The 22,631-nt window shown below is 42.7% G+C and overlaps 1 protein-coding gene across 1 annotated transcript in view; it reads right to left on the bottom strand.

The window, feature by feature from the left end:
• LOC142588471 (uncharacterized) overlaps positions 1-22,631 on the bottom strand; it is a 334,812-nt gene that overhangs the window by 259,103 nt on the left and 53,078 nt on the right. Inside the window, exons 10-14 of the mRNA XM_075700246.1 lie at positions 15,800-15,997; positions 15,522-15,719; positions 15,245-15,442; positions 13,392-13,490; positions 2,735-2,837 (exon numbers count right to left, since the gene is read on the bottom strand). Of these exons, the coding sequence (XP_075556361.1) occupies positions 2,735-2,837; positions 13,392-13,490; positions 15,245-15,442; positions 15,522-15,719; positions 15,800-15,997 (796 nt within the window). The remainder of the gene's footprint in view (positions 1-2,734; positions 2,838-13,391; positions 13,491-15,244; positions 15,443-15,521; positions 15,720-15,799; positions 15,998-22,631) is intronic.

The following is a 22,631-nucleotide window of genomic DNA, read 5'->3' as shown; positions in this document are numbered from 1 at the left end:
AGACACCCTGTATATAGATATTTTCATGAAAGAAGACGTTCAGCACTTTTTACATAGTAGGAATAAAATCCAAGGCACCCTTCTCTTGGTATATGCACACTCTCAACACTTTATTCCAGAATTTAAAAAAAAATTAAGTTAGCACTATTTTCTTTCATCAGAGCCCCACATTCACAAGTGCAATGTTCAAACCTACATGAGCTGTGCTCGCTTGCGGGGGAGCAGACTTGCACATTCAAGGCCCATTCTCGCTGCAGGAACCGCGCATAAAAATGCATTTGCGTCACCAAATAAAATTCGATGATACAGGCCTAAACTCCTCAAAATGTACACAGCATCCAACACGCACAAGAGCTGCAAGAAGCACTGAGACTGCAGCAAAACATGCATGCATACACACCACCAAGCCATGTAAACAGCCACGGACAGTGCTTCTCTGCGCCGTCCGCGCCGTGCTGACCAAGCAAAGAGCGACAGCAGCGCCACGAGATCAGTGAATCGGTGGCGGGTCCACGCATTAACAGAAGTTTGAAAACAACCTAATCTAGTAACGTTGGTCTGAGGTGTGTCATGCATCAACATGATGTGCCCATGTTGCATGCAACTTTGATTGTGCGATGCTGGCAGTTTAGCCTGTGATGTGCAAATTCAGTGCAGTGCTTTCTACCTGCACATCCAGTCCAGTAATTGTTTAGATGAACATGTCGGCCGGTCGTCTATACACCCAAATGACATTTCTACAGTCCTTAGTAATGTGTATAATCTAAGGCTTTTTCCCCGAGAGCCACTCAATAAGCAGCAAACTTCTCGTGAAGGCTTGTTGGCCACCATCATGTTGGCCAGTAGTATATTTTTGTCATGGCCACACTACCTAGGCTTTTAGGCCTAACAAGCACTGCTTCACTGGGTGTCAGCAACCAAATTTACGGTTGGTGTCAAGTTGATGCAGATCTATTCGCAGCAGCTGTATGGCTCGCAGGAAGACTAGAAACAACCTCACCAATGAAAGCGAGAGTACAAGGGTACACCTGAATGATAAGTTTCTTCATGGGTGCCATTTCTATGACATCATGTGCATGGATAATGTCTGAATAATCGAGAGAAACACCATATGGCACCCGAAAGTTTGGTTGCCATTGTACATTGGTTCAATAATGAAGGTAGTGGTGCCACAGGGATGTTCGATAATCAAGCAGGTCCAAATATTGGGTGGCGACTGTAAATAAATATTGGTCTTTGGTTTATATTGGCTATGAGCCATGGCAATAGTAGTGAAACTTGCTTACTAAAACCGAAACTGCCAATTGCACATTTTCAAATTTATATTTGTTCGTTCCAGATATAGTAGACTTCCATTAATTTGAACCCAGTTAATTTGATTTTTTGGTTTATTTGATTCTGACCAAAGTTCCCAGTTGGGGCAGATGCATTTCTATGGGACCCAACTTTCAATATTTCAATCCTGAAATTGGCCTTAGCCAGATAATTTAAACTTGGTCATTACGTACACGTCTAATCCCAATGGTGACTGCAGTGGTGACTTCAATAGTGGCATAGTCAAGCTTGGCAGAGCTTAGGGTACAAGGAGTGCATCGAACACGTCATTTCCCGTCGAAAATGCCTATTTTCAGCATGCCCCAGGAAGATTTCAAGGCAAAAAAGGTAGCTCACAATGAATTATTACAGTATTTACCCTATTCTAATGCACACCTTTTTTTTTTCTAGAAAAATCCTAAGAAAATTACTTGCATGGTACAATCCGATACGAAACCAAAACTGCGTTCGCAGCAGCCTACCATCAGTGCCAGCCTAACCAGCGCCATCAACATTGCCATCAGAAGATGAGACCATGGACGACAACAAAACAGTTCTCGCATAGCATAACAACAACGACGTGCTGCTCTCAGTACGATTATGAAAGCGCATTCAAACGATAAGTTATTTTACATGCCAAGCTAGAGGCAACAAGTCACGTCACATGAACGAAAGTCGACTGTACTTTGAAAATTGTGACTACTGAAGTTCAAATTAAAGAACACCAAACAGAATAGTATACAATCCACTATTTGCAAAAAATAGAATATTCCCACAAGTCAACACAGCAGTGCTGTGATGGTGCAGAATGCCAAGACTTTCCACCAAGAATGCAATGCACATATCTCAAGGCACCATATTTCCAGATTCTGCCAATATCTTTTCCTTGAAAATCATAAAATATTTGTTCCTTGGTCACTGCAACCATAAATAAAGTGCCACAAAACCACGATGTGAACCATGGCGTGTACAATGTAACTTCAGTCAACGCTAGGGTTATATACTGCAATCTGACTTCCTTTTGCTCCAGTGTGTCTCCTGTTTATTATTTGTTTAACCCGAGTGATTAAGAAATAAACTTTCAGTTGTCAGTGCACCCAGTGGTAATCCTGTCCACTCTGTCCTCCGTCTGGCACAGTTCGAAAATGGAGTTACTGTTCTTGCGATTAACATATCCCACTGCATTACATTTTTCCAAAAATATAAGCACACATCAGTTGCTGGCAGTGCATTGAAAGTAATGTGAGCATGACAGAGTGTTGAACACCTGAAAGAACAGGCATGACAAAAAGCAAATTGGTGAGTGAGAGTGTAATGTCCACACAGGAGATCATCCAGCACTCCTTTCCTCCGACAGTTGTGGCACTGTGTTCCCTGTTACAAAATGCCATTAGCATATGCTGAAGCCAAGCCTACAAACCATTGCGTGCTGCTGAATGGGGCGAGGCACCTTTCTCCAAAAGCAAGAGAGCCACATTGACATGGTCGTAGTGTGCAGCAACATGAAGAGGTGTCACTCCATTCTGGAAAGGAACAATTGATCTTCATTATATGACGCAAGCGAACTATAAGTAGGCTAACCATTTCAGCAGCAAAAGTGCTGTTATAAGTGAAATCTTACAGCTACCACAAGGTGCCGATCCAGGTGTTTTTTTTTTTTCGCGGCGGGGGGGAGGGGGGGAAGGGGTTCTGACAGAGATGGGGATTGATGACGATAGTGGTGGTAGCTGCACGGATGATGATCAATAATAATAATAATAATAATAAATTTATTCATGTCCCAGAGAGCATTAACGACACATTTCATTTTCAAACTAAAACGTTGGCATTAAACCATGCCACTTCTGTGCTGGTCCCGAAGTAATTGATTTCCTGAGGCATACAGAGCCAGAAATAATGCAACTCTATGCTGCCAGATTCTCTTCATTATTCATTAATCATTGACTGCCTCTCCTGAGCAAAAGAACAATAACAGCTGGGAAGAAAAGATTTCAAGAGTTTATCATGGCCATACGTTGGCACCACACACACAAATTTTAAGGGGGGGGGGGGTCAGGACATCTGGTCATCCCCCTTGGAACCATGCACGACTGCCAATACCTGCAACCCATGCAGGAATCAATACATCAATAGTGGACAGTACTCATAGAGCCCCGCTGTGGAAGAAGAAGAGACTGGACTAGCGCCATCAGGCACATAGGTTCGAGAATGCCGCAACATCAACACAGTCACCTGATAAATAAATGGCAAATCTTTGTGGGCCTTCTATTCCTACACAAGTCTATTTGCAATTATAAATGGCCCTGCACTGACCAAAACACAAACACATCACTGAAGTTGTCTTTTAAAAGCTAAAATTGTGCACAAGAGTCCACAAAAACATTGAGCAATATTTGGAAGGATTGGTTGCACTTTGTAGACGATCACAAGTAAGAAGCACAACCAAGCGCAACCAATCCTTCCAAATACGATGAACCAACTTGCCCAACAACGCATTCTGCTAAAATTCAGCAATATGTAGCCTTGTGTAGTACCTAGTTAAAATATACAATTTTCAGGTTAACAACCATTCAGTTTAGGGCAAGAGCTGCAAAGATGACATCACAATACAGTAAGCATATATATATATATATATATATATATATATATATATATATATATATATATATATATATATATATATATAAACGAGAAGAAAGGGGGTTAACCGAGAGTCCCGATTTTTATTAGTCATATCATAAGAAGCCAACAAACACTGACACCAAGGACAACATAGCGGAAATTACTTGTGCTTAATAAATGAAATAAAGAAACGATAAATTAATGGAAATGAAAGTGGATGAAAAAACTTGCCGCAGGTGAGAACCGATATGATATCGGTTCTTATGATATCGGTTCTTATGAGATATATATATATATATATATAAGCAAGGAAATGTGACTTTGATTGGTGCAGCAGCCATTCTGACTAATGTGCTAGAGGTTCAAGTATGTCATGTAGTGGTTGCCCAAAATATTCATCATGCAAGAATTTAAGTACACTCAAACGTCATAATAAAGCTGAAGGGAAGCCAAAATTACTTCGTTATGTACACTACTTCATTACATCAACTATTGCCCATTAGTACTGCAGTACATGCCCCCAATGGCGTGTACAACTTTCAACGTCCAAAGAAGACTACGGCTCCGCGGCCACGTATGCGATGAAATTTTAATAAAGCAACAGCAAAAGGCTGTCCGGCGTGTGCAATGTGCGACTTTCCAGCACCTGATGCTTTTCTAGCGCCTTTATGATACAGTCCTTATGTTCTAATGTGATGGTCTTTCATTTCCAATTTCCACTTGGCTCACTCATACTGTCGTAAACAGGCGGAACAGCGACGTGTTCGAGCAGCACGTGGCACACAACACAGTGCATCGACTCCTCGAGCAACCTCCACGACTTTCAGAGATAGTTTCACTTTCGTGAGATTTCGGGAACCCATCAAGTATACGGCCAACAGAGCTTGGCATAGCGCCAGAAACACTGTCAGCCATATACACACACATGTTCGGCGTGTAAAAGCGTAACTATATGGTCCGCCACTCTCTCGTGGCCCCGCGGCAATTGTGGCTCTGCTGTGTGAGCATGCCAGTTTTGCTTGGCCAGCTCGTGCCGATTTCACAAAACCTCGCAAGCTTCACCTAGCTTTGTCAGCCAGCGCAGCACACCCCAGTGAGAGAGAGAAAGAGAGGCACTGCTTTATAACATTCCATGCACGAGCATCCTCAATATGTGGTGCAGCACAGCTAGGTGTGGCTTCCAAGATTGTGATCTCAGAGGGTGCACCTAGCGGCATAGCTTCTCGAGCTATGTGCCACAGCGAGAGAGGTGCAGCAAGATAAGAAAGAAGTGCTGCTTGTGCATGGCCATCTACAGCGGTGAGAAAGACCAGTGTTGCTCGCTGGTGTATTTGACGCAGGAATTTTGAACTGCCACGCCAAACGAGTGCAGAGCCCAGCGGAAAGCAATATGCTTGGCACACTACGGTCGGTTATTTTTAGTTTCAGAAATGACTCTAGTTCGTTATATTCAATGGCGGAACAAACTTACTTTGTTAAAATTAGATGAGTTAAAAAATTATGGGGTTTTACGTGCCAAAACCACTTTCTGATTATGAGGCACGCCGTAGTGAGAGACTCCGGAAATTTCGACCACCTGGGGTTCTTTAACGTGCGCCTAAATCTAAGTACACGGGTGTTTTGGCATTTCGCCCCCATCGAAATGCGGCCGCCGTGGCCGGGATCCGATCCCGTGACCTCGTGCTCAGCAGCCGAACACCATAGCCACTGAGCAACCACAGCGGGTAATAAGATGAGTTAAAACAACATTAATCTCTAAGGAAATTTCAATGGAGATTGCATTAACTTAATTATATCCTGTCTTGTTATAACGTGGTTCAAGTGTATATAAAATAGCAAGAAAAGATTTCTGGGTAATGTGACAATGAGTAAAAAATATAGATCAATGCTGGTCCAAGCATACATGGAGTGACAAATCAGCATATAGATTATGTGCTGTTCCTGTAAGAACTTGGACTAAGCAATTTAGCACCAGATTAGTAGAGATCAACAGTGAAAGGATTAGACTTAGCTATAAGGTCAAAATTTATGTGACGATAAAGATAAGTATAGCTACACAGCTCTCAATCATGAGCCCAGTATCAGACTTTACCACAAAGTATGAGCCTCAAACACCTCAAGACATCTGTCTCAAAATGTTTCCTTTCTAGGACCCCCAGTTCTAAAATTATGTCTGTTTGTCATGTTCTAAAACCAAAGGTACTGTAATTACTTCCAAAAGGTGGAAGAACAATGGACAAGAATGCAAACAAGCTTTGTTTGTGCAATACTTGCAATCTGCTGTTTAAGGCCAACTGCAATGAAATTTCGCTTTAGCTAAATTGATAATCAATAGTAGTAAACACTACTAAAGCAATTTTGGCAAAGCTGCAGAGCTGGCAATTGTCTAATTTTCTTATCAGCAGTCATTTAATAGTGCCTAAGCAGACGACAAACGCAACTGGTCATTAGCGGCTATGATATAAGTCCCAGCACAACGCCTCCAGAGATCTTTTAGCACGCGGCGAGCAGCTGCAGGCAGTACGCCGGTGACGTCACGTCCACCAGGGAAGCGCCTGCTACAAAAAGGGCCGCACTTTCATCGAGGAATCACTTGGCAGCAGCAAGGGCAGCCTGACGAGGCCATCTAAATCTTGTCCCCTATCATTGCAGGTTAGAACGTTTTCCATACAGTGAAGTGCCATTTCTGTCCTTTCTGCCCAAACTGCTGCCAACGCCGTTGCTTGTGTGCACTGTTTTGTTGTATTTGAGATGGGTGAATCTGCTGAACTTAGGAAGGAAATGCGCGAATTTCAAGCTAGACTTGAACGGGATCTAAGAAAAGAGCTAAGGGAAGTCAAGGCAAGTCTCGAATTTTTCAATAAAGAATTCGAGGACAGAAAGAAAGAATGTGATGAGCTGGCAAAAGTAAACAAAGAGCTCCAGGCGGCTAATGAAAAGTTATTAGAAGAATGCCAAGCGCTCAGAACGCAAGTTTTACAGCTCGAGGATCGAGTGACTTTCTCGGAGCAGTATTCAAGGAATCGAAACCTTGAGATTAAAGGGATACCTTTCTCTGAAGATGAAAACCTTCCTGATGTTCTTGATAAAATAGGGGAAGCTTTAAAGCAGCCTATTGTGAAAAGCGACATCGAAATTTGTCATCGCGTCCCTGCAAAAAACCCCAACACTGTACCGAATATCGTTGTACAGTTCAAAAGCCGTCCCAAGCGAGACGCTGTGCTCCAAAAAGCACGTAAAATGTGCTTATCAACTGAGGACCTGAGTTTTTCACCAAACTCGCCCCTGTTCATCAACGAACACCTTTGTCCAGCACTAAAACGAGTACTTGGCATGGCTATTGAACAAAAGAAAGCAAAAGGGTGGAAATTTCTCTGGACAAGCAATGGCAGGGTTCTTGCACGGAAGGATGAATCGTCATCGATTCTGTACCTTCGCAATGCTCAGGACGTGGAAAAAATGGTTTAAGTGTCTTCATTTGTTTATATTTTGCATCTCGCCTGTAAAATGGCTCAGTCTCCGCACGACATAAACACCACATTTAATACATCGAGAAAAATCGGCTTGAGCTCTTTTCATCTGAATATTAGATCAGCAAGGCATAAAGAAGACGATCTTTCTATTCTTCTAAATGAATTTGTTTTTGATTTCGATGTAATAATGTTGACAGAAACGTGGTATTCATCGGATACAGAGGTTTACAGGCATGATGGATATAATAGTTTCTTCCTAAACAGGCCTAATAAACAAGGTGGTGGAATTGAAATCCTCATCAAAAATAATCTAGAATGTGAAATAATTCCTGAACTGTCTCTATTGACTGAAGATTTTGAATGCCTATGCTTGAAATCGAGAAAATACATCTACTGTGTAATCTACCGACCGCCAAACGGTCAATTCAATTAATTCGCTTCCCACATTGAATTGCTATTCAACTACGTGAATGTAAATAATTTAGAATTACTACTTGCGGGTGATTTCAACATTGATGTGCTAAAATCTTGCCCTGCGCAAGAGGCCTTTCTTTTGGCAGTAGAAGCAAATGGTCATGCTATCACTACTAAAACTGCAACACGTGTTACAATGTACACAGAGACTTTGATAGACCTTTTTATCACCAACATTGATGTAAAAAATGTAATATCAGGAGTTGTATGTAATGACATAAGCGACCACTTTCCGATATACCTTTTTGTTGAATGTGAAGGTAAAAGAACGCATGCGCAAACTTCGATGACAGTAAGTATCCAGAACATCACCCCTGTAACTTTGGAATCTTTCTACTCAAGTCTTGTGAATGAAAATTGGGATGGTGTATTCCATTGTGACACTGCAGATGAGGCGTATGAAACATTCAAATCCATTTTTAAGCGAATTTACTGTGAACAATTTAGAGAAATTACTTTAAAGCCACATCATAACAACCGAAAGCCCTGGATCAGCCGTGAGTGTTTAAAACGAATAAAAAAGAAGGGTAGATTACATAAAAAGGTTGTCAAAACGAGGTCACTTTTAGATTTGAAAATATTTAAGCAATATAGAAATAAGCTGAATTCCTTCCCGAGAAATGAAAAGCGGCGCTTCCTGCAGCATCAGTTCCAACAGGAATTCTGTAAGGATAGTGCAGACGTGTGGAAAAAACTAAACAAGTTGCTAAACAGAACCCCATCGTCGCCAGTTATCAAAGATCTCGTTTTTCAGGGCCGCCGCATACATGGCACAGAGCTTGCTGAAGAATTTAACACATTTTTTAAAGATGATGTCAGCAGTTCTCAAAACCCACAATCTCTGAGTAGCACTATTACTAGGAATAACCGCAGCATTTATTTTGATCTGACAGATGAACGCGAGGTATGTAATATCTTCAACTCGTTGAAAAATAGCAAGTCACGTGATATTGATGGCATACAAATTATTCCAGTTAAATATGTGCTGAATGTTATTGCCCCCCTACTGACTTATATATATAATCTGGCGTTATCAACAGGTTGCTTTCCCAAATTAATGCAAATCTCCAAAGTAATTGTACTTTTCAAGACGGGTGATAAAAACGATATGTCCAACTATAGACCGATTTCTATTCTGCCGATTTTTTCTAAGGGCCTAGAAAGAGTAATTCATAAAAGACTCATGAACTTTTGCAATAAGCTTAACCTCATTAATCCGTCACAACATGGTTTCCGCCCGAACAGGTCCACTGAAACAGCCTTACTAATGCAAAAAGAGATCATCCTCAAGGCACTTGAAAACAGGGAGACATGCATAGGTGTTTTTGTGGATTTCTCGAAGGCTTTTGATTGCCTAAACCATCAAATACTACTCACTAAGCTAGAAAGATATGCAATCCGTGGCACTGCAGCTTGTCTACTAAAGTCCTACCTACAGCATCGATATCAATGTGTAACAATAGATCAGCATGTTTCAAACCTTCAACCTATAACCACTGGAGTTCCACAAGGAAGTATTTTAGGACCGCTACTGTTCATTATATACATAAACGACATGACAGATATCAGCAACCTTCCAAAATATCTTCTGTATGCAGACGATACGAGTCTCTTGTTTAGGGGCAATAACATTCCATTGCTCATTTCAAACATAAACAGTGTACTAGAAAAGTTGAAATCATGGAGCGCAGCAAATTCCTTGATAATAAATAGTAAGAAAACAAAAGCGGTACTTTTTCATTACCGGCAGAGCATCGTTACATCAGACATTAGGCTAAAAATAGACAATTCTATTATAGAGGTGGTAGACACAGTAAAAACACTAGGAATTTTCTTTAACAAGAACATGAGCTGGGACCCTCACATTAGCTCCACTTTAACCAATTTATCAAAGTGCATCGGAATGCTCGCGAAATTTCGCTCCTGTCTACCCGTATCGATTAAATTAATAATATACAACACATTATTCATGTCATATGTCAACTACTGTTTCCTTGTTTGGGGCACTACTACTCAAACTAACCTGCACAAAATACACATGCTGCAAAAGAAAGCAGTACGTTACATAGCAAATGTTGACTACCTCGCACACACCGAAGAATTGTTTAAGCGATTAAAAATTCTACCCGTTCATAAGCTATACGAATTTTTCTTAGCCGTAAGATATAAAAAATCCATTTTTCACAATGACAACTTCTTGATAGCATTGTCATCCCTCGAAGCAAACTCAACGCCATACTCGTTTCGAAAACACAAACGTTGGACCATTCCCTTTTGCCGTACAGAACATGGTCGACAGATGATGCCTCATGCAGTTCCAAGGTTACTAAATAAATTCATATTTGAACATTTTTCTCTTGAAACATCTAGTACACAAACTCTAAGAAATCATTTTTTGTAAGCCGCTGTATTCCCTTTGCATTAAAAGTCTGACACGAATGGCATTTGCATCTCTGTTAACACCTATGCATTGTGTATTAATGAGCATGTACGAAGAGTTTATATCGATTGTTCTGAATTTCACTTATAACGATTTTTCTGAATTGTTCCGCTGTATTCCTTTTGCGTTAAAGTGTGATAGGAATGACATATTCATCTCTGTTAACACCTATGCATAGTGTATTAATGAGCATGTACCAAAAGTTTATATCGATTTTTCTGAATTTCTTGTATTATATTCTGTTATGTAGTGTGTGTGGATTTTGTACTTGTTTAAAAACTTTTGACCTTGCTGTACGCCATGTAGGGGGGCTCGGGCTCCCTCAAGCGAAAATCGTTCGCTTTTTTGCCTGAGCCTACCCACATCATAATGATGTAAATAAAACTGACTTGACTTGACCTAATTCTGGAGATCATGCCAAGGAGTCATCCAATTTGAGTTATGATTCACTTCGAGCAAGCTGTAATGGCAGCCTTATTTCAAGTTTCAGTATCAAAAACGTCTACTTTTGAAAGCCTTTCATCATGCAACCACTGATTTTTCAAAAATACAAAAATTTGCAAAAAGGCTGCTCCATATGTAATCTACACTATCTAAATCCAGGCTTTTTAGGTGGCCCAAAATTTTGTTGCATTTGGCCTTTAAAGGGCAACTTCGGCGATTTTTCGATGTTAACGGATGTCAATGGAATTCACTGGGTATGTTCCTCTTAACAGTTTCGTCATGAGCTCAAAAAAGCAGGTTTGAAAATTGCACATATATTTGACAAATGAATTTAATAAATTGCCTCGAACACACTACCTTGCCTCCTCCTCAGTTACAAGCCACATTGTGTATGACGTCAGGAGTGTTTCATGCAGAGCATGCCGGGATTATGCAGATGACTGCGACGAGAGCATAGAGGAATCAACGATCGTGAGCTGGTGCATGGCGTGAGAAGTTGCTGTCGCAAGAAGTTGTGTTCCGTGTAGATGTAGGCTGCACGAACTTCAGCCCTCGCCATCCGCACACATAGTTTGAGCCAATGCCGATAGCGTTCAGCCGAGGTTAAGCCTATATGTCACAGTCGTGTAGTTCATGCATCTGCTGCTGGCGAGCATGAGCGACTGACATGAAGCTAATTAAGCCATCAGGATGAAGAAAACTACTTCTGCAGTTCAGTTTTGACCATACGGGTTTGAAAGAAACATTCCTCATTTTGTACAGTGCACACACAAAAAGTGAGAAGCGACGACACGGAGCAGTATCGACATCGGTACGTTGCCATTTTCGATGGAAAGCTGCCTGCCACACTCACTAGCACTTCCCTAAATTAAATGCGACTGCGAACATGGGTGTATTTTTACGTATTGTCATGCAGACTCATTATTTAGCTTCCGAGGTGCACTAGTTGCCTCGTATCCCAAATGGGCAGGAAGTGTAGGCCTCTCGATACAGCAGCGTAAACAATTGTGTAGTTTCGCTGCCAATGGTGTCTATAGTGGCATCGGCATTTCCACGAGAAAACTATGTGTTCTCGCAAAGTCCGCATATAAGTACACTTTACGGAACATATTGTGTGCATGAAGAGAATATGAAGAATGATAAGTAAGCAGCATAACAACGCTCCCATACTACGGCCTCCCGCTCGCTGTTTTCGGAGATGTGTAGTCGCTCATATCAGTGTGATGCAGAGTGATGCAACGGTGCTTACATGCACACAATCTGCCTGTTTTGATATGTTCTGACATTAGTTGATGTCACCGATGAGCGGCTATAGCATTATATCTCAAGCGAACGAGGAGTGGTCGCTGTACCTGCCGGTGTAAACAAATGCACCGTTCGGTGCTTTGGACTGTCAGCGGTGTTCTTGCGGGATACAAATGTGGAAAGTCGTGCTCCACATCTTACAGTGAACATGTGAAGCACTTCCCTGAGAAGGGATAAAACAACTAAAATAGCAAGCAGCACATATAAAATCAGTGGTTAGGGGTACCCTTGGTCTTCATGTCACAGCTTGATACGTAGCTCATGGGCGCTGGCTCTTGTGGTGGCAGGTCGAATGCGAACAGCGATTCGCGACTACTGAATTCGTCAGAATCATGTTTGACAGATCCGAAGAGCTGGTGTAGCTGACATATTGTCACCTGAAGGTTCAGCACTGTCACGAATCAGCCGAGCGTCTGCTCTTCGCTGCCAGTAGGCGAGACCGGCATGCCTTACGTGCCTTTCCCGGTGGAGACACTCATGGCGTCACACGAAGAGGTTCGCTCAGCTGCTTGGTCAGATTTCGGTTTCGTTTTTGCGGTTTTTTGCTTATTTAAAATTATTTTTGAATTTGCTGAACAATTCTACTATCATGACATGGCATGACAGGGGGGTTTCGGAAACCTAAATATTCCATTACTTTGACATGGCAAAAAAATCACTGGAGTTGCACTTTAATTGTAACTGATATCTAGATTTCACTCCCATTTCTGGAATTACCAAGATCATGGCAATAACAGCATCATTTTATGATTTTCCATATTTCACAGTACTGGCAAGATTATTGTGCCCTTTCTGTGGGGGAAACCAACAAACGTTATAGGACGAATAGAATTTATTTCAGTGTAGACTTTAATTCGCGCTTTTAGAAAAATATCTGCAATTATTTATTCATGTCTTGTATGTGCTACACTCTGAGATGCCACACAAAGCTGCTTCAGCTTTTAAAGATTGCACTGCTACTTGTCTTGCACTTTTATATCAATTTCCGGATTACATCAAGCATCTGCTCTCTATATGTAGACAGAGTATCCTGCATTAACGCCTTGAAAGAACATGTACAGCTTGCACTTTCATTCTAATTTCCACCCTGAAAACATCTGGTTCCATGTGCCCTTATGTTTCATCCTCGTCTTGTGTTGAAAGGCTGCTGGTTACAATTAGTTCAGTTTGTTAAAGGACCCATTAAATTGCCTTAATTAAATTATGCAACAGTCCTGGTTCTGTACTATGCCACATAATTATCAAATCAACATCAAGCTGTTTACAAAGAGCATACTCAAGATGCACAATGAGACAAATGTCAAATCCAATGTACACACCTTGCCCTGGGCATCTACAGGGGCATCTTTTTGGAGCAACAGCTGGGCCACCTTTAAGTTGCCATATTTAGCTGCCAAATGAAGCGGGGTGAATCCTTTCTGCAATGCAAACATGTGAACTGAGCCGTCAGAATCTACATACTTGCAACAAAAGTATATGGGGTGATCATTTTTAAGCTTTATGGAATTTTAAAAAATTACTTGTTGCAGACAACAGAATTCTAGTCCTTGAGCTGGATTATTCAGAGAGGTGGACATTACATGTAGGAGAAATCAAAACACATATTTAACTAATTAAGAAAGATCACTAATTAACTTCTGAATTAGTTACCTTACGGCACATACTGCAATTTACGAATTGCAGCCGGTGAGTTTGCAAGGCAAACAAGTAGCCCACTAATACACGCAAAGTGCCTCGAGCGGCCAGTCACGCGGCAATGTGGCATGCATTTGCAGGCTTCTTTCACACTCGGAAAAAAACTTTTATGTAGCACGTATTCAGGAACAGAAGGCTGAAGCGAGAGTTTTTTATGTCGCTCAACAATTTTCTCATTGACACTTTTAATCTAATTATAATATTTGAGAAGTTGATTAATTAATTAGGACTAATTATGCAATTAGGCAGAACTGAAAAAATAATCTGAGTATCTCCAAGCGACACAAAGAACATTACCTTTGTTCTGTCCAGCTATGTGGCATTTGCATATTTTTAACTCTGGCTAGAGTTAGCTGGGACACTGTATATTGTCTTACAACTGTCACTGTAATATCTAAGTGATCTGTGGGTAGGCTTGATTGCGAATTTTGTGCACTGTCTGGCTGCCAGCAACTTCTTCCTAGTCTTAAATTTTATATACTAAATTTAAGTGGTTATTCTGACACATTTAATGGTTAGATTTAGAACTTGACTTTTTGCTGAAACATGGTCATGAAAAGACAAAGGAAAGTGCTCAGGGTCATAGAGTGCTTTAATTCACATAAATCAATTCCCCATCGGTAATGAGCTCAGCTCAACAAGGCACTTTCTCATTTATATGCTCCAGAAGACACTTGTCTCTTATCTATCACTCTACACCTATTGAAACATGTATTAAATGGCATGAAGAGGATTGTAAATAACATCTGAACAAGCAGCTTTTCGTTTTGTTGCTGTTTGTTCCTAATATTTTTTAAACAGCCTCCTTGAACATTTTTTTTTTCAGTTGCAGAAAGAGATAAAAGAAATATGTGGGCAGAGAGAGTTCTTTTCACTGAGTGGATGAATTGAAGCACAGTTGCAATGTATTTCGAATATAATGACATTAGCATTCAGATGAATAAGGGTTATTGCAATGATATGAATTTCTATCTTCTGGCCAAGATACATCACTCCCACAGCAAGTTCTATATACCATACAATTTGAAGAGCATTGTTTTACATTTCACTTAATAATAGAGTTACATTTTAAAGGGCAGTGATTTGCTACAACCAAATCAAGCAGCTGTAGTTAGGAATGCACTGGTGGCAGCAATTGGGTACTGCAGCCCACACTGAATGCACAAATACAGCAGGACCAATCTAATACACTTTACAAGAGAGCATAGCAAAATATGTAATAGCCAAGAAATGTACACATGGGTGTCTATGGGTCACAACAAGACTTTCAGCAACATTATAAAAGAGGAAATGTAGAAAATGGAATGAAGCACACGTTAGTGGCATTTTACAGTGCAATTAATTGTTCTGGCCAAACAAATTACTTCTACATTGCAATTTTTTGTAAATATGTTTGTTGTAAATAAAGAGAAGCTGCAAATAAAATGTTCAAAATTTTTCTTTTCTTTATCCTAATGTATATTTCACTTGTGCTTACTTTTGTTGGGGCAGCAAGAGCAGCCCCGTGGTCAAGAAGTAGGGCAGCCACTTCATCTTGGCCCTCACGGGCTGCTACATGCAGAGGAGTGTAAGCATCCTTGGTGGGAGCATCCACTGCAGCCCCATGCTGCAGGAGCAGTCCAACCATGTCAGCATTTCCCAATCGTGAAGCTATGTGCAATGCAGTCTGCAGTTCCTGCAATATACGAAGCACGTAATTCCACCACACTGGCTAAGGAACAGCCCGAAAACCGAGTCTAGTAGCGTTTACAAACCCTGGCTTTGGCATCCACATGAGCTCCATTACGAAGGAGAATGCGAATGATGTCTGTCTGGTTGGCACGGGCAGCCAAGTGCAGAGGGGTCTCTCCCCTGACAGTGGGGATGTCTGGATTAGCTCCATGCTGAATCAGGTATATAACAATGTTCATGCAGCCCATGAACGAAGCCACATGCAAAGGTGTCAGCCCAGACTGTGTGAAAGAACAGGAGACACTGGTTTCAGACAGAGAACCAAAGCACTTGTTTGGGACCATTCAGATGAAATGCTAACCTCAGTGGTGGCCTCGATGGAAGCGCCATGCTTGAGGAGCAGCTCAACTACCTTGATGCGGTTCTTTTTGCATGCAATGTGTAGCGGAGTAAATCCATTCAGGGCTCGTGCATTGGGATCTGCCCGGCGGTCCAGTAGCAACTTTGCCACTCCAACATGGCCACAATGTGCAGCCACATGGAGTGCTGTCAGGTAGTCCTAGCAGTCAAATTAGCACAAATCAACGTGAGAATCTGGTGCACAAAGTTAACAGAGTAAATTTATAACAAAAACTTCCCCCCTCCCCCTTTTTTTTAAAGTTAAAAAAACATCCCTCGAGAAGGTTCATTGTAAACCTGTTAATATGTACGTAGTGTCTTTTAGCCAAAGGAAACAGGCACAATGTGGTGATGATGTTTATGATATGACTGACATTAGGTCTCATTTAGTAACAAAGAAATCAAGTCTTAAATTAAAGCTCAATTTCAACATACTTGTTACTAGTTTTGGTGCCAGTGCTATCTTTGTAGGCTAACAAAATATTGATTGAAATTTAACAGCCCTGAACCGTTTAAGACAAACTGTTCAAATCTGAGCACTTTATGAAAAAAGTCCGGTGTATGCTGCCAGACAATGAAATCCCACGTGCACCTCTTGATTTTATTACGACAGCAATTATATAGGCACTCCAAGCATATTTCTGCTGTCAACGTCAGTATCGCCGTAAGGTTCTGTATAAAGTCCAAGGGCGATAAAAGTGATGCCGTGCACTGTATGCTGTATGTGCGAGTGAAACCATGTGAGGTGAGCCGACGATTGCGACTCAATCTCACGCACGAAAAGGAGGAAAGCAGGGTGGAAGCGCGCCGCCTTCCATCGCACTAAAGGCTACAGTGGGGAGGGGAGTTTTAATCTAGGCGGCGCGGGTGGCCACACACAACCTGGCCATTGTATCTTTAAAACCATTTGCGACGAGGACGTAGTCCACCACGCTGTGTTATCACGGCTTAGTTCACGTTGATGCAAGACGCAGCATGAAGGTCAGTTCACTTGCTGCTGCTGCCGTGCCTCGTCACTCCAGCATTTTGGACAGCAAGTTTCGATGGTCATCGATTGAAACATGTTCATGTTTGCTTGTGTGCGTGTGACACCATGCTTGTTAATTTAGTTAGTATGCCTATGTTTACAAGTTTATACAGCCGACAAAACTACTATCCTTACTTCGTATAGCTATCGCAATCAACACTTCACCTTCTGGGCGAAACTGTGACTTTTTTGTGACATTGTAGACATAAAACACAATAGGATGGGCCCAGCAACATTCTAAAATAATGCGTTATAGCCAGCTTGCACAATGCAGCTTTGAATGCTTCCTACATAATACAATAATAGACAGATAGCCCCAGAAACCAAACACTGTTAAATGAATATACATAGCATTATGACACAAGTCAAAGGTCCAGCTACAACTCAAGAGTTCATGTTGCAGCAATCAAAAATTATTAAGCATCTTTTTCATCACCATCACCATCACCTGTCACAAGAACACGCCGAGCTAAGCAGACAGCAATTAATATATATGAGTGCCATCACAGAGAACTGGCAACTTTGCTGAATTCAATTAAGTAATAATTTGAGATAATTCAGCAAAACAATGGCAAATAAAACGGTTCCAAACAATCATAAAGTTGCATTTATTGTGGTTAGCGTATATTTCCAACACGACTCTAGTGGCGTGGCTGATAAGTCAAATGAGTGTGCTTTTTTCTTCCTCCCAGTCTTTTCACGTTTCCTTTTAGGAACTAGGCACCCGCCCTTTACAGTCTCTAGCATTTATGCGACCTTGCCAGAAGGATGACTACAGAAAATCACGCCTTTTACCACTAAGGTACCACCAATTCATGATGCTGTGGCAGAAAGGATGTTCCACATCTGCCACCTAGGTCTGTGAGCGGTGGTGCTGGCTAACACTCCTAGGGTTAGTTCTAGTAGTGAAACATAAATACGCCAGAAAGTGGATGGGAAAACGGCACTGCAGTAGCATAGTTGGTAAAAGCATTGGACGCGTAATGTGAAAACACGGGTTCGTATCTCATCTGTAGCCAGTTGTTCTTTCATCTACGTTCATTTTCATTAATTTATCATTTCTTTCATTCAATTAGTAAGTACAAGTACAGTAAAACCTTGATATATCGAACACAGATATATTGAATTATTGCATATATCGAACACTTTCTATATCATCTGGAAAATCAAATGCATTTTTAATTTTTTATTTCGACCGGGGTTGGATGTAAAATGGACATATAGAACTCCACCACCTCATGCCAGGTGCGCTCTGTTCACAGGCGGTGAGCTTTCCCGCAACACCCTCGAAGATAGCGGTGGCGCAATGGGCGTTCCCGACTGCTGCGCACTATAGCTGCACACATGGATGGAAGGTTGCTAAGAGTGTCCCCTTTGGTATGGGGCGGTGGGTTGTGCCACCAAGCTCTTGCTACTATACTGCCTAATGTCCTACCTAGGTCAAAAAAAAAGTAAAAAAACAAGAATTTCCATAAGCAAATTTTCTGACCCCCTATTGTGAACTTTGTTATTGTAAGTCTCAGTTTTTTGTCGTTTCCATACTTTTCTTCCACTAATCTTCCAATCGCCTTTTACTAATCTATATTACGGACATGTTTACTTTCCCTCTACTCTCGCTGAACCCAAGAGCTTCAAGGAGGCCAGTGGTGCCTAACTCGATCGCTGGGCAGATATCTTCACATTCTAATAAAACATGCTCCATTGTTTCCCTAGCTTTACCGCAGCAAGCACATGCTTCTTCTTCCTTCCTATATCTCACTTTATAGGTGTGTGTTCTAAGGCGTCTCGATCTCGCTTCGAAGAGTAATGAGCTTCCCTTTCCATTATCATAAATTGTTTCTTTCCCGATTTCGTTTTTTACTTTTAAGTACAGTAGAACCTCGTTAATTCGAAGTCCGTCGGACCGCAAAAAATCATCGAATTAACCGGGTTTTCGAATTATCAGAAATGGACTAAAAACGAAAAATGAACATACGAAATGTGGCTGCATCAACACTGCACCTTTATTTCGCCTGAAAAACGGCCACTTTAAGTAAGTCATCGATGCGTGACTGCTTGGCGCAGTAGTTAGCCGCACCGTCGGCTGCATCCTCCAGTCTGTTTACAGTGCCGATGCCTCCTTTACTAGATGCCCGCCGCGTTGCTCGCTTTCCCATTGTAGCGGCGTTTCCCTTAGTTCAGCATAAATTCCCTGAGGCAGCACTCGTTGCCTTTCCAATTTCCGGTGGATGTGGCAGCGGCGGCTGAATGCTTCCGCCGGCGCGTTATATGCGCAGGCGTCTGTTAAAGGGCCGTTTATAGTCCGACGTAACGCTTGCGCATGCGCACGCTACGTCACGTCGGCGAAAATGCCACGCACCGGCGGCTTCCAACGCGCCCCGACGGGCCCGGCACCGATATGGCTCCTGAGCCATTCGCGCGTTGGAGTCGGCGGAACTCTCGCACCACAATGCATTGCGCGCGAAGAAAAAGGCGCCAACACAACTCCGCAGGCAGCTTTTGCGGACGGCGCGCGACTTGGCGAACGTTCTGCGCATGCTCCGAAGATAGCAGCCGAAGGCACGCGCGTTCAAGTATAGAGGGGATGGCATCTCGGCTGGCGCAGCGCAACCGGCATAGCGTGACTGACCACGAACGACGCTCGCCCGCGCGCCGATAACGTCGGACTATAAACGTAGCGAGCGTTATCACGGGCCTCCGAGATGGTGACAGATGCCACGGTAATCTGCCGCAGCATGTGATATAAGTTGCAGGCGTTCGCCATGAGAGGCGCTCGTTGCCTTTTCACGGAGACGAGAAAAGGGAGAGGGCACGGAACCGAGTTTACCGGACAACGCGGCAGGCATCTAGTAAAGGAACCATTGACAGTGCGCAGCAATTCACTGTTACCGTCCCTACACTCCACAAAACTGCGCACAACGTTCGCCAGAAACAGGATGGATATTATGAGCGTCCGCTTTGGAACGGGGCGGTGGCTTGCGCCACCAAGCTCTTGCTACTATACTGCCTAATATCGTACCTAGGTTAAACAATGAAAAAAGAAAAAGAAAACACTATGAACTACCACGCCCAAATTTTCTGATCCCCTAGTGCAAACTGTGCTTTTGTACGTCTCCGTCTTTTGTCGTTTCCCTACTTTTCTTCCACCAATCCTCCAGTCGCCTCTTACTAATGTCTATTGCGGACATGTTTGCTTTACCACTGCTCCCTCTGAACCCAAGGGCTTCAAGGAGGCCAATGGTGCCTAAATCGACCGCTGGGTAGGCGTCTTCACATTCTAATAAAACATGCTCCGTAGTTTCTCTAGCTTTACCACAGCAAGCACATGCTTCTTCTTCCTTCTTATATCTCGCTTTATAGGTGCATGTTCTAAGGCATCCCAATCTCGCTTCGAAAAGTAATGAGCTTCCCTTTGAGTTATCATAAATGGTTTCTTTCTCAATTTCGTTTTTTCCTCTTAAGTAGTTACTCATGGCAGGTTTCTTTTCCATTGCCGCCACCCATGAGATTAATTCAGCCTCTCTGACTTTCCGCTTGACCTTCTTTGTTGCTGTTTTTCTCACCCTACAGGCGGCATACTTGCTGGTAAGCTTCCTAGTTCTTTTCCTCCACTGTGAATCAATGTTTTTCCTGTACAGATATCTGAACACTCTCCCAGCCCATTTACTTTCTTCCATATTCCTCAGCCATTCTTCATACTCAATTTTACTGCGAGCTTCCCTCACTTCAAAACTAGTCCAGCCCATATCACCCTGCACAGGTTCATTCGTAGTCTTCCCGTGAGCGCCCAATGCAAGGCGACCCACTGACCTTTGGTTCCCGTCGAGTCCTGATTGTACCCCTGATTTATAGCAAACAACCGCATTTCCAAAAGTAAGTCAACAGAAAGTTGATTTAAAGTGCCGCCTGGCTGCCACTCCAGCAACTATACTGGCCTCAGAGACCGGCACACTAACTTTTTTGTTGCGGATCACGGAGGCCATGGTTTAAACTGACGTATTATCCGGATATGGGCACACTGGCTGTTCAAATTATCCGGCAAAATTTGCATGCAAACTGTTGGGACCGCCGAAAACCTTCGAATTACGCGGGATTTCGAATTAACGAGATTTAGTTACTCATCGCAGATTTCTTTTCCATTGCCGCCACCCATGAGATTATTTCAGCCTCTCCGACTTTCCACTTGACATTCTTTGTTGCTATGTTGCGCACCTTACAGGCCGCACACTTGCTGGTAAGCTTACTAGTTCTTTTCCTCCACTGTGAATCAATGTTTTTCCGGTACAAATACCTCAACACTCTCCCAGCCCATTTACTTTTTTCCATATTCTTCAGTCGTTCTTCATAATCAATTTTACCCTGAGCTTCCCTCACTTCAACACTTGTCCAGCCCATATCACCCTGCATAGCTTCATTTGCAGTCTTCCCGTGAGCGCCCAATGCGAGGCATCCCACTGAGCTTTGGTTGCCACCGAGTCCTGATTGTACCCCCGATTTCAAGCAAACAACCGCATTTCCAAAAGTAAGTCCTGGATCCATTACACCTTTCCACATACCCCGGAGCACCTTGTACCTATTATATCCCCACAGCGCTCTGTGCTTCATTATGGCTGCATTTCTCTTCCTCTTTACTCATATTGTTTTTTTCCTGTGTTTCCATATATCTATTGCTTTCATTTATCCATATACGAAGGCCTTTATATTCTTTTACCCGAGGTATTTCCTGGCCCTGTATTGCCACTGCCTTTTCACATCGATCGCGCCAAGGGCACCATTTAAACGTAGCAGTGTACGCACGCGGCAGCTTGGCTAGTTCAAGAACGTGAACGACGCATTGCATTTGCCGCACTGACTCCACCTTGGTGCCATGCACTGCACCAGCCATGCCTTGCGAAGACTGGCGGTTTGCATCCACAATGATGCACGACAGTGCGCACTCACTGGACTCACTCATAGACGCCTTGGCAGACGCCACTTAATACTTTGTTATTGACAGTGTTTCAAGATGCTTCGACTGACGGATGTGCAGATCGCAGCAGAAGTAGCGGCCAAGCGAAGACGCTGCCAAGGTTGATACCTCAAGCGCTTATGTTGTCCCGCTCCTGACTTCCAACTGAGGCTGTAGCTGCCTTGGCCCTTCTACGCCACTACTGCGGCGCAGTAGAAGGCACTGGCCTATTGGTTGTGGATCATTTAGACTATGCTGAGGACTCCGTGCTTAAGCATGCGGCTGCTTATAAGAAGCAGGCTACACTGCTGCAGTACTTTCAGCCAAATAAATAAATACTTTGTGTGAAGCTTCGAGTGAGTATTTACTGTGCCATGATTTGGGCGCAATCGAGGATTGTTGTTCGAGCGTGCATTCAGTTGTGCCACGTGCGATGGGCCTAGCCGAGTGCAATTGGCCTAGGTCGCAACGACTTCACACGGCTGACAAAGTCAGTGTGGCTTAGGCCAATGCCTCCTATAGTTAGAAGAGGCATTGATTAGGCTAACTGCGTGCAGCGCAATCAACCGGGCACTCCAGGCTGACGAAGTCGGTGCGGCCTAGGTAAGCGAACGCACACTCCGAACAACGATCCCCAATTGTGCCCTTGGTTCATTGATTGATTGGCAGAAGTTTTTGATGCGCTTTTATCGTGATGTTCTACATCGAATTCTGGCTACATAGAACTTTTTCGCGATAACGCGCTGTTCGATATATCGACGTTCGACTGTAATTTCACCTATGTTGTCCTTGGTGTCTGTTTGTTGGCGTTTTAAGATA

Source organism: Dermacentor variabilis, chromosome 1 (genome assembly GCF_050947875.1).
Source record: "Dermacentor variabilis isolate Ectoservices chromosome 1, ASM5094787v1, whole genome shotgun sequence".
NCBI classification, from domain to species: domain Eukaryota; kingdom Metazoa; phylum Arthropoda; class Arachnida; order Ixodida; family Ixodidae; genus Dermacentor; species Dermacentor variabilis.
Note: the sequence above shows the minus strand (reverse complement) of the source record. Positions and strands in the feature narration are given on the sequence as shown.